At 49.7% G+C, this 13233-nt stretch overlaps 1 protein-coding gene across 1 annotated transcript in view; it reads right to left on the reverse strand.

Moving 5' to 3' along the window:
* Positions 1 to 724: 724 nt before the first annotated feature.
* NAPRT (nicotinate phosphoribosyltransferase) overlaps positions 725 to 13233 on the reverse strand; it is a 306647-nt gene continuing 294138 nt past the window's right edge. Inside the window, exon 13 of the mRNA XM_085604693.1 lies at positions 725 to 1122. Coding sequence (XP_085460819.1) covers positions 1057 to 1122 — 66 coding nt within the window. The 3' untranslated portion in view covers positions 725 to 1056. The remainder of the gene's footprint in view (positions 1123 to 13233) is intronic.

Here is a 13233-nt window from a genome sequence, read left to right on the forward strand (position 1 = left end):
TACAAACGCACCAACCATAAAATGAGAAAGAACCCAAAATGCTGTGTAAATTATATATACATGTTCGGAAATGTCAGATTAGAGCAGTATACAAAGGGCACTCAGCCGAAATAATGTGATGAGAATTTATCAAACATACTTTTATAACGATCCATTGTTTAAACTTGTTAACATTGGTCATGCGATTTGGTAACAAATCAAATGTGCAATCTGCCATTACAAAATGACAGCTGCCATTTGAAAGTATTTAGTGCCTAATCATTGTATCATATATTTTTCTGAACATGCTATTAATTAACGCAAGTTCAATTGAATTTAATAAAGTTTAGTGAAATTCAAAGTGGATAAACTACCATACCCAGAGTGCATCAAAAACAGCACTAATATGCACTAGTATTAAAAGCAGAAATCAAAGTAGGACCAATGTAACAGTCTACCGTGATCAGGAACTACGGTTCGAAACGCGTAGGAAAGAACACGACTTGAAATAAACCAACTTCTAAGCTAAGAGGAGTGCAGCGTCTTTATTTTTCTTGAAGAACGATTAATTTACGAGACCTCGTCCTGGTCTCAACGCGAGCACCAACTGTAAAAGTGCTCCCACTGTGACAGAACTTTTGAGATAGGAGATATATATATATATATATATATATATATATATACATACACACACACACATGCTAGGCCTAGGGCCTAAGCATCAATTTAACCTTGTTCTAATGAATAGCTCACCTAGACAGACTTTATTCCTCTCACATGGTAACAAGACCATAAGAGCGAAGCAGAAATGTTTACGGATTTCATATCTATGGGCAGTGCATAAAATAGCTTTCTTTCTGGAAAATCAGTAAAAGTCTTTAAAAGGTCACGTGGTTATTCTGATCATCTTCGATTTGAACGCTTGACCCTCCTGCTGCTGCAGTCATTCTGAAACAAGACATTTGAAGAGCTTTTTGTTGGTGAAGAGAAACAGGCCATTCACAAAGTCTGAAAAACACTTGTCAACACACAGGCAGGCTGGTGTAGATGTCACAGATGGAGCTGGTCACCCCGGATTCACTGGAGCTGGCTTGTCCTTCGAAGGTTATTAAGAAGATGATACAACTTCTCACTGAGAGCAACCTGAATGCAAAAAAATAGAACTCATATAAAAACATGACAAACAAGATGGTCCCATCTTAATTATACATGTTTAAAGGACATGTAGGTTTAAGTCTATCATTAAGAGGGCTTTATCAAAATACCACCAATTTAACAAGTGGGGCGATTGTGGAGTGTCCACTTTTGTGGAACATGAGTTTGCAGCAGGGCTTCACGCAGTGCACAGTAAAAAAAATTATTTGAAATTACATGCGCCAGATGTGTTTGGTGTTTCTGTCCTGTTTATATCTTCTAATTGTATTCTAGGGACAACATCAAGGCTCACTACCGTAACTTTGAACATTCTGGTACGGGCCGTCCCTGACAACATGCACGCATGGGATGAATGAAGGAGGCCAAGTGCCCACCTTTTGTATGATAGTGTTTTTATCACAATATATGTGGTTCAGGGACTGACTACTTAAGACAAGGGGCTAGAAATTGGACTTGACGAAAACTGGTGACCATGTGCAGAAAGACTAAGATCAGAAGAATGCAGAACCATTGAAAACCCCTACAGCTCCGATAGTCACCTTCCAATTTCTTGTCTTTTTACAGCAACCACAAATTCAAGTGAATAGGCCAACGTGAAGACAATCCCATCTCATTTTTTTTTTTTTTTTTTTAAAGCTTTATTTAGTTTTGACAAACATAACAATGTGAAAATATCGGCTGTGCAGACAGTTAAGAGCAAGTGCGGAGATACAACATTACATTCCCCCCTCGTATACAAAAAGCAGTTCGGCATCAGGGCAGCGGTCCATAGAAAAACCCCCATCTAGAGCCCACCATTCTCATCAGCCCGTGCCCACTAAAGGGAAAGGACGCAGTCAGGACACACCAATCATGTTCAGCGGACATCACCATCTTCTGCCCAAATCCCCCAATGTAGCCCGCCCCGAGAGAGTGCAGCCCCCCCCAACATCCAACAGGGAGGAATACCAGAACTACCCTACTCCCGTGGGCACTAATCCGGAATTGGCTCGCGGTGGGGAAGAGCTCGGGAGGGTAGCGATATAGGTCTTGTAGGGGCCCCAGATATCTTTGGGACGCGCCACGGTAGGGAGGAGACTGGCGTAGATCTCGCTATTTGTGCTGCAATAAGCCATAGACGTGAGCCATGTCCCGGCCGTGGGGGCCGTTCTACCGCCCCAATGTTTTGCCACCTCCCGCTTGGCGAGTAGCAGGCCCAGGGAGGCAAGCCTGCGGACATTCTTTGGGAAATTTACTGTGTAGCCCAATAAAGCGACCTCCGGAGTGGGAACCAGCGTGAGCCCCAACATAACGCCAAGGATCTCATGTATCTGCGTCCAGTATGATTGCAGTCTGGGGCATGTCCAGGACAGGTGCGCAAAGTCAGCGTGTGGTGCAGCGCATTTCCAGCATGTGTGTGGGCGCGCGGGGTCAATGGCGTGGAGCCTATCAGGGGTCATGTAGCAGCGGCGAAGAAATTTATAATGGAGGAGTTTATGCAGACTATTGAGTGATATCGCGTTAGTGACTTTGCAACAAGCGGTCCATTGGTCATCTGTGATCGGCCTACCCAAATCTGCCTCCCAAGCTGCTCTCAATCGGCCATCCTCACATGGAACTAGCGCTGCACAAGCCTTATAAAGCTTAGAAACCAAATGGGCGCCAGAGTCTTTATCAATGAGGAGCGTTAGGGGCTCGAAGGATGCGGGCTCGAGAGGGAATCCCGCAATGTCTGAACGAGCAGCACAATAAAGCCGGCGCAGGACAAATTTGTCCATGAACGTGGCCTCACCGAAGCGCTCCTCCTCCGAGACAGAAAATATGTGGCCCCCAGGGTAGAGGTCTCCGATCTTAGTAAGATGAAACTTGGTCAAAGTGCGCTGCACCAGTGCCTCCCCCGTGCCAGGCAGCAACCCGGGGTTGGGAAGTGGAAGAGAGGAGGAGTAGAGGAGAGGCTGGGCTAGATAGCGAGTGAGGCGATGCCATGCCCAGATGGTGGTGGACACCGTTTGAATGTCTACTGGGTCCCGGGGAACCCCCTTTGGCAACACAGCCGCCAACCGGCCCGGAAGAACGAAATCCGCCTCGGGACGCAGGAACGGAATACGAGCGTCAGGGTGGTACCAGGCATAGGCGTGCGCACACTGAGCAACCAGATAGTACAAATACAGATCCGGCACTCCGAGGCCGCCCCTATCATGAGGGAGCGTGAGGGTCTTCCAACCGATCCGGGGATGCTTCCCGCCCCATACCAGCCTAATCAGCTGGGATCGCAGCGTGGAGAAGAAGGCCCGGGTGAGAGGGACAGGGATATTATTGAAGAGATATAAAAATCTAGGGAGAACTATCATTTTTATGATTGCAATTCTGGCCGACATGGACAGCGGGAGCCTCAACCATCCCTCCACCTGTGCCTCCAGCCTATCCAAAGCGCGGCCATAGTTGAGGCGGATGAGTTCGTCCGTGTTTAGGTGGATCTGTATGCCCAGGTACCGCACCGAGTCAGAGCACCACTCCAACGGGAACTCGCACTGCCATGGGGAGGTGCTGCTGGTTAAGGGGAAAATTACAGACTTATGCCAGTTAATGCCCAGCCCGGAGTGTGCGCCGTAACGAAGGATCTCCCGTATCAGGGGGGCTAGGTTGACCTGCGGTTCTCTTACATACAATATGGTGTCATCTGCGTAGAGGGAAGCAAGCAAGGGACCCGTCCGGAACTGGAGACCCCTGTGGAGATGGCGCTCCTGGAAATGCCGGATCAAGGGGTCCATGGCCAAAATGAACAGTAGCGGTGAGAGTGGACAGCCCTGCCGCGTACCACGCGTTAGAGCGAAGGGACAAGACAGCGTGCCATTGATACGCAATCGGGCCGTGGGGCGGCTATACAAAAGCCGCGTGGTAGCAAGGAAGCCCTCCGGCATGCCCATACGTTGCATGACGGAAAGGAAGAAAGGCCATTCTAGGGTGTCGAAGGCCTTCTCGGTATCCAGGAGGACCGCCGCTGCAGGCGTGGCCGGATTAATTCTATGCAGCACCGTGAAAAGCGTCCGCAAATTTAAAGACGTAGAGCGGCGCGGGACGAAGCCCGATTGGACGGGCGAAATGATGAATTTCATCAATTGAGAGAGCCTGTTGGCCACTATCTTCGCCAGGATCTTGTAGTCAAAGTTTAAAAGGGAGAGGGGCCGATATGAGCTACACAACGTCGGGTCCTTGTTTGGTTTCGGAAGCAGAACTATTACCGCTTCGCTGAGGGTAGCCGGAAGGGAGCCGCGCTCCAGCGCTTCCGCATACACCTCTATCAGTTGTGGCGCCAGCAGATCAGAAAAGGCCTTATAAAAATCCCCGGAGAAGCCATCGAGGCCGGGGGATGTGGACCCGCGAAGCACCTTAATCGCCCCGCGCACCTCCACCACAGTTATAGGCTCCGCCATGAACTCCTGCATGCCCTTATCCAGGAACACAAGCGCGATCTCCGACAAGTAGGCCGCACGAGAAGTTGGGGATTCCCCCAGCTTGGTCTTGTATAGTTCGGAGAAGTAGGTCAGGAATTCGTCTCTGATCTCGGTGGGTGTTGTGCGGAGTGAACCATCTACGCCCCGCACCTCAACTATTAAGGACTTACCATACGGAGGCCTCAAAGCCTGAGCCAGCGTGCGTCCCGGCCTGTCCCCCTCCCCATATCTACGCGCCGTCTGGTACTTCTCCAGATACAGAATCTCTCTGTCCGCTGCCTCCCGAAAGTCAGTCAGGAGGCAAAGCCGCCTAGCGGACACGTCACTAGCCGGCTCACGCTGCGCCTCAGCATCAATCGACTCTAGCTGTGTCTCCAGTTGCTTAATGGTCGCGCGCAGCGCCTTCAGGACCCCAGCGTGCTTAGCTATGCAAATCCCCCTGATGTAGGCCTTAAACCCCTCCCAGAGCACGGCCTGAGAGTCTACAGATCCCGCATTAAGCGTGAAGTAGTCCTCTATCGCCTCGGAAATCTCGTGGACAAATAAGTCGTCCAGCAGTGCTCTCCCAGGGAATCGCCACTGTCGCTCAAAACCCTCGGGGCGCGGAACATCCAAGCAGAGGGACACAGGGGAGTGGTCTGAGTACGTTCTAGGGAGTGTAAGTAGCCCACGAAACCATGGGGACAGGCCCGGGGACAGCAGCCAATAGTCAATTCTGGTCCAAGTGTTGTGTTGCCCCGAGAAATGTGTGTAGTCAGTGGTGTTCGGGTTGCGCCTGCGCCAAATATCGACAAGGGAGAACTGGTGACAAAGGTCCAAAAGTGCGCGCCGCGCCCTAGGCTTGGAAGGAGCAGCCCCAGACGTGCTATCCAAGCCAGCATCGAGCAATAAGTTAGTCGCCGCCAAGAATGAGGCCCGCTGGTTCAAGCGTCGCAAGTTGGGCAGCCAGCGCATGAAAAAATTCCGGGGAATCAGTGTTAGGGGCGTACACACATACCAGGATGACCGCCTGACCCATTAACACCCCTCGTACTATGCAGTAGCGTCCCTTCGGATCCCCCCGGAACAGCTGGCAGTGAAACGGGACTCTCTTGTGAATCAGCACAGCGGTGCCTCGGGCATAATTGCTAAAATTGGAGAAGTATCTATGGGCGCCCCAGGAAGCGGCAAAGCGCGCAGGAACAGAGGTGTGTAAATGCGTTTCTTGCAGAAAGGCAATGTCAACCCTGTGTCGATTCAGATAGTGCAGTACCTGCTTGCATTTTCGTTGATTGTTCAGGCCTCTGACGTTCCAAGACATGAGAGATAGGCCAAGGGGGGCTTCATGTAAGCCTATGTGTACCGTCGCTGCCATACCACTAACAATGAGAGCAGGAAATCAGAAGCTCCTCCGTGTATCCGCAAAGTTACAATCTGACCAGCCATGTCAAGAATATCAAAACTCCCCATCCCATCCCCCCCACCCGCCACCCAGCCACATCACGCAAACGTGAGGCAAACCCCAACCTGTGGAAAAAAACCAAAGTTCCAAATAACAATGCCAATGATATACAATTAGACAAGAAATAAGCATTTTAAGCCAAAAGTGCTCCCGGCGGTGTCAACCAAAGGGGAATGGCAACGACCCGCCGCCGACCCAGCACCACAGAAAAATCGAGGGCATAACAAAGTGTCTCTAACTTCCCCAGTGCAAACAGTCAGAAAACGCAGTCTAAAGCTGGGATGCGGGCACTGACTCAGCCAGGCCCAGAGCCGGAGAACAGGTCTTGGCTAATCGCAGAACAACTGCGCGGAGGAGAGTGTCCATCCTCATCGCCCCCCAAAGGGCCCCTGCGTGGTTTATATGTTCGGCAGAACTCCTGTACCGCAGTAGGATTGTCAAAAATCCGCGGTCGGCCATCGATGTCAACCCTCAGCCGGGCCGGATACAGCATACCATATTTGAGGCCTAGGTTGCGGAGCGCCGCTTTCGCCCCAACATATTTACGCCTGGCCTCCTGTACCAGGACGGTAAAGTCTGGGTAGAACGAGAGTCTCGAGCCCTGCCAGGTGATCTCGCCCTTCTCCCTGGCCAGCCGCAGGGCCGTGTCCCGGTCTCGGAAGTTCATGATCCGGGCGATCAGATGGCGAGGCGGGAGCCCCGGGTTAGGTCGTCGCCCCAGGGAGCGGTGCACCCTCTCGACCACAAAGCCTGGTTTGAAGGAGTCTCTCCCAAAAATGTCCGACAACAGTTGCTCAACAAAAACATCCAGCCTGCCGGTAGCCGTGGATTCCGGAACCCCAGTGATTCGGACGTTATTGCGCCGACTGCGCGCTTCCAAGTCCTCGTTCTTGATGGCCACGTCCTTTAGAATGCGCTCCAGCCGATCCAGGCGCTTGGTGTCCTGCACTGCGCCATCTTCCACCGCCGATATTCGAGCCTCAGCCTCCACCAAACGCTGATCGTGGGCCTGGATCTTCGCCCCCATCGTTTCTAGCGTTTTGTTCAGGGCATCAAAGCATCCATCTAGGGCCCTGAATCCCGCACGCATCTCTTGCAGCCAGTCAGGGGATGGAGCAACGGCCGCCGGGCCAGAGGACTGGCCCCCAGCAGGGTCCGGCATGTCTGGGCGACGGTCCGCTGGCTGATCGCGGAGCCTTTCAAAGGGCAGAGTCTTTTGCCTGAGGTCCTTCCGTCCCATGCCCCCACACGGCAAGACTGCGAGTCGCGGGCAGGGGGCCACAAGGTGGCTTCAAAGCGCTGCGACGAAGGCCCAGGGGGAGGAACGGCTCCGTCACTTCTTTGGCCCGCAGCGTGGGCGATGTAGCGGTCCCCCGCAGTCTCTGGCCACGCGGCACACCAGACCAAGGCACCAGCACCGGCCGCCCCGCTACAGGGCGATTTCTCCACGCCAAAGACCAGGGAGCGTTGCCTTTGGGGTCAGGGCCCCGGACCAAGCAGAGCGGGCGGCCGGTGGGGCGTCAGCAGATGCTGCCAGGGGACCCAGGGCCGGGGAGCGGGAGACCGGATGGCGCAGGCCGTAAACCCCAGGGGCCGCCGAGCAAGGTCCCAGGGAAGGAGGGCCGAGGCGGCCCGGGCGCTAGGGTCAGCGCGGATCCCCCCCAGCCCACCCCCACCGCCAGCCAGCCGTTCCGTCGCCCCCCCCCAGACCCCCAGACCGAAACAGCCCGGGGATCCCGAGTGGGGCCTGCGAGTGAGGCCGCGACCGCGGCGCCGAGCAACGGCCCAACGCCCGGACCGCACCTGGCCAGCGGCGGCGAAGGGGGCGAAGCAGACCCACACCAGACCGCGCCCCAGCGCTCAGAACCCCCCCCCCCCCGGTTCCCCCCCGGCCACCCGCATCACAACCGGCCGCCGCCGTCGCACCAACCTCCCCGGCCGTCGAGTCAGGCCGCCATCTTGAGCATCAGGTCCGCTCGGCCCTGGCGGTCGTCGGTCGCAGTCGGGGCCAGATCGCCACTCCGGGTCGCCGCAGGGGAGTCAGCGCCGGGTCCGGGCAGCCATCGCCCGCATCAGGAGGTCGGGAAAGACAGGTTTAGCGCTGAGTCGGCTACGGAGCTTCAACACCGCGCGGCCATCTCAGCCCGCGGCTTGGCCACGCCCCCATCCCATCTCATTTCTAATGAACCAATACCAAATCTGCACAGTGCTTTTGAAAGCATTCAAACCGTCATTCCTAGGGTGTCAATGAGGAGCTTGCCTAAGGATGGAGCGTGGCACTAAGGTTGATGTGAGATTGCTTGTGTCCTTTTTTAAGGAGACAAACGGTGACCCCCATTTAGAGGACAGTTACTATTTAAAAAATATTGAAATACTTTATGTTCGTGGTATGTTAGGGTTTTTAGATTATAAATTACTAATGCTGCTGGGGTGGTGGGGGGAGAACACTATGGTACCCTATTCTCTTATTCTCTCTTAATGATTTCCTATTTTTAGCCCTGAGTACTACTTAAGGGGGCCATGAGGGCCTGTGGGACTTTTTTGTGGAGGTAAGACACCAAGCTCGTAGAGGAGCAGACTTAAAAGTGCAGCCTCCTGCAAAACAAGAGAACACATGGACATGTCGGTTTTAACAACCAATTTGCTGCTGCATAGGAGATGAAGAATGACTGGTGATTGGATTGGTGGTATGAACTTCAATCGCACACCAATTCGCATTAGAATTTTTGGTTTTGTACCTTGTGTTTGATTTGTGCACAAAGCAACCTGAAGAACAGGTTACTTACATTTAGTAACAATCATTCAGGTGAATACTTTATATAACTGCAGATTCTCACCTCTTGAATATCCCCAGGCCTCAGAATGTATCTGCAAAACTTGCAATAGCTCTCCTACAACAGTAGGTGGCGCTGGCTCTCTTTTGGCACCAGATGCAATGCAGATGAAAGGACAGTAGAGCCATACAGTGGCACACAGACACCATGATGTCAGTTAATTTTTTCTAAACCTGTACCCTATTATATCCTGTTGATCTATGATAATCCTTCAGAAAAGGGAGAAAAGAGCAATTGGATCTGCAGATAGGCAATGTATGTACCAGAAAGATCATTACTGAAGGGAAGTATATTTTTCATCTGAGGGATACTTATACCTGCAGATTTGTCACCTTTCAAGCAGATACCATAAGAGTATCCACTCCAGGTGGTGGGTATGAAGAAGCAGTCAGACTAGGAAATCGTGCTGTATGGAATGAGTGAATAGACATCACTTCCGAGTCCAACCAATAGTGCTTTGCAAAAGATCAAGGAAAGCCCATTTCACTGCTTGACAATTCTCCGCCATTGTAACTCCCCTGGCCAGAACTGATGTAGAAGTCGTTGCTCTGATGGAATGAGCACAGATTCCCTCGGGTGATTCCTTCTTCGCAAGGTCATAGCAGATTGTAATGCAGAAGACGATCCAACGTGACAAAACCTCTTCTGGACCACCTTTACACTTAATCAGAATACCTATCCTAAGAATAGCTGGTTGCAGATCTAATCACTTTTGTCAGGTGGATGTAATAACAGATCACCCTTCGACTGATGTAACCTCTCCTTGTTGAGATATGGCAGACAGTTCGTTGGAACGAGTTTGTGTGGCTAGTAAGAAATAAAAGAAGGATTGAGACAGCACCTGCAGGTTGTTGATTTATTGCGCTGAAGTAATGGCCACCAGAAACAGTGGTTTCAGAGACGACAGTCACAACTTCCAACTATGCAAAGGTTCATACGGTACCACATCAAAAAGGCTAGGACCAAATTCAGATGCCACTTGGGCATGACAAACGGAATAGGGGAACATGTACGTAAGATCCTTCAAGCATCCTAGAACAATCAGAGATTTAAATCAGGAAGGGAAATGAATGCAGAAAAGACTTAAACATAGCCTTTACCTGTGCCCAATGCACAACACTTCTGGGCCAAATAGAGTGAAAAGTACAACATATCGGACAGGTGTGCCCTTAAAAGGGTCTACATTCTGCACACCAGACCACAAAACAGTCCCACAGTGCAGCATAGACATTTTGTGGATTCAAATAAGCCGACAAGATCACATCCACCACCCCGACAGCAAGTGAAAGATGTCCTTGTTCAAAATCCAGACAATAAAGGGAAGGTTCAGGAGCTTGAGGTGAAATACCGGTCACTCACTCGAACTGTGAAAGGAGGTCCACTCAGAGAGGTTGTGCTGGTAGTGAGTGTGTTGGGCACACAGGAAGAGCCTCGAGAGGTACGCATACCACACTCTCTTTGGCCAGTCCAGGCCGATCAGAATGGCTTGGCATCAGAGAGCCCACTATATGGTTGGCAACCAGCTAGATCCCATGAGCCTACATCTAGGCTTCTAGGCAGTCAAAATGAAACTCTATTCCTCCCTCCTTGTAGATATTTCATATTGCAGTTATGTTGTCTTTCAAGATTTGGATAATCGTTCACGAAGGCAGGCCAAAAAGGTCTTCAATGCCAGACTAATAATATATTAAACGATTAATCGTTCTTTGTTTTGTTTCTTATCAATGATTTTTGGCTGCTTAGGCTTAAAAAGGACATCGTCGTTCTTGATGGCATTGTCCCGATTTAGAGCAGTTTTGGGGGTTTATATCTCACTGTAAACATCTTTGTGTCACTGATCTAGTTTCGTAATTAATATTTTGGAGTGAACTACAGGTTCTTTATGCTCTTGAGAATTCATCAAATCGTACACTATCAATCAACTCCAGAGGAGGACATGAAAATGCATGCAAAATGAAATTTGACAGTTTCTTTCGCATGAATGTGCGCTTCAACTCTGCCATCGAATATTGGTGTCTTGTTCTTAATGAATAAGTTACTTACCTTCGGTAATGCCTTACTGGTAGAGACTATATGCTCACAGATTCCCCAAGCATCAGAGTGGATCCAGAAATGTAGAGCAGTACCCCTATGCGCCGATAGGTGGCACTGATCAGTTCTGCATGGTGTTGTTGGCATCATTCTTACCAAAAGTGATGTGTGCAGTGCCTAAACAGACGCCACCCCAGCACACAGACTTCACTTTCTTTGAACAACTTTCCACGTCAGGAGAGCAGACCCATGAAGAACACGGACTATTGGTGTGGAAAACTACAGCCCTGAAAGGGGAAAACACTGTCCCTAGAAATATGTCCGCAGAGCAGGGAGGATGGGTGGCTCAGTAAGAAATCTGCAGCTAGATAGAGTTTCTACCAGATAAAGCGTTTTTGAAGGTAAGTAGCTTGTTCAGCTGAGAGACTTCTAGCAGCAGACTCCTTACTTTAGAATAGATATCAAAGCAATGCCTCCCTGGATCTGGGTCTGCAAGACAATTTCATACCAAAAGGTCCTGCAGGACCAAACGGGCAGGGTGCCCATCCCGACGGACTTGACTGTCCAGGCAGTAGTAGTTTTTTGTGAATGTGTGCAGCAAAGCCCACGTTGCTGCCTGGCAGATGTTCAGGACCGGGACTCCACGTGCTAATGCGGTGGTCGCAGCCTTGATTCTGGTGGAATGAGCATGAAAGCCCTCAGGTTGTTGCTCCTCGGCCAATGCACAGCAGATCTTAGTACAGAGCAAGATCCATGGGGAGATGGCCCGCTGCTGCACGGCCTTTCCCTTCTTCACACAGACATACCCCATAAAGAGTTGGTTATTCATCCGGAACTCTTGTGTAGTCAAGGTAGAATGACAACTCTCTTTTTGGGTCCAATTGGTGAAGTCGCATCCCTTCCCTAGAGGGATGTGTTGGGAGTTAAAAAGTAGGCAGTGATGGACATGTTTACATGAAAGGGAGTGCTAACTTTCGGTAGAAAGGAAGTTCTAGCTTGTCGAACCACTTTGTCTGGGTAGTTGTTGAGGTATAGAGGCTTGGATGACAAAGCCTGAATCTCACTGACCCTCCGGGTAGATGTTAATATCATCCTGATCCTGATGTACACTCCCTTTGAGCCCTTTAACATCTGTCCTCTCAGTCTCCTTAAGGTCCCACTTAGGCATGATAAAGGGAGAAGGAGGATAAATCGAAAAAGTAATAAATCCACAACCCCACTGAAGATTTTAGAGCAGAACTCAAAAAATTGATCGACAACCCAGTAATCTCTGGCATCTTTACTGATAACGATCGAAAATACTTGATAAAGGAAGTTCCAAAAAGTCCATCCATACATATGCTACCTAAAATTCTTAAGGACTTGTACAGACCACCCATGAGAACTATTGTATCAACACGAGGCTCAATACATGAACCTGTGGGCAAGTATCTCGATAGACATTTACAAGAGCTTGTTCAAAGTATGTCAACATATATTATATAAGACACCACGGATTTCTTGAAAAAAGTTAAGGACGTTCAAATTGACTGGAACAAATAATTATTTTTATGTACCATCGATGCGACAGCCTTGTACACCTCTATTCCCCATGATATTGTATATATTGAAGCCATTGAGTATTTCCTATTACAATCCAACACCAAGCAGGACCTACAAATATTTCTCATGGAATTACTTCAGTTTACCCTATACCAAAGCTACTTCACACACATCAACACATTCTTCTTGCAGCTCACGGGGAATTGCGCAGCCCTCAGCTATGCAAATCTCTTCATGCACAAGTTCGAGTTGGACAATGTTCTAAACAACGAATCATGGAAGGAACATTTGGCCGCATTTTTACGTTACATCGACGACATTTCATCGCATGGCAGGGGTCAAGAATGGACCTCACTACAGCTATTGAGAATTTGAATCAAGTCAATGACTGCATAAAATTCACTTACAACATCAATGAATCTGAAATTAACTTCTTGGATGTCTTCATATACATTAAGGATCATCAGCTTGAGACAACCTTGTATAGAAAGGAAACGGACCGTAATAATCTACTGCATTATAGCAGTTTCCATCAAAACGCACTCAAAGTCCATTTACCTTACTCTCAACTCCTGAGGGTTAAGAGAATCGTGTGGGACTCAGGACAACTACACTCGAACATCACTAACATGATTGAACGTTTCAACCAAAGAGGATATCCTACCGATGTATTGAAGTCTGCCACTGACTGTATTACCGCCGTTTCTCACACACACAACTATTGACCACATCCAACAAGAAAAAAACACATCCAACAGAATGGTAATGATCTCTAGGTTCTCCACAGAAAGCAATAAACTCAAAAAGATCATCCTCA

Source organism: Triturus cristatus, chromosome 5_1 (assembly GCF_964204655.1).
Source record: "Triturus cristatus chromosome 5_1, aTriCri1.1, whole genome shotgun sequence".
Lineage (NCBI taxonomy): Eukaryota > Metazoa > Chordata > Amphibia > Caudata > Salamandridae > Triturus > Triturus cristatus.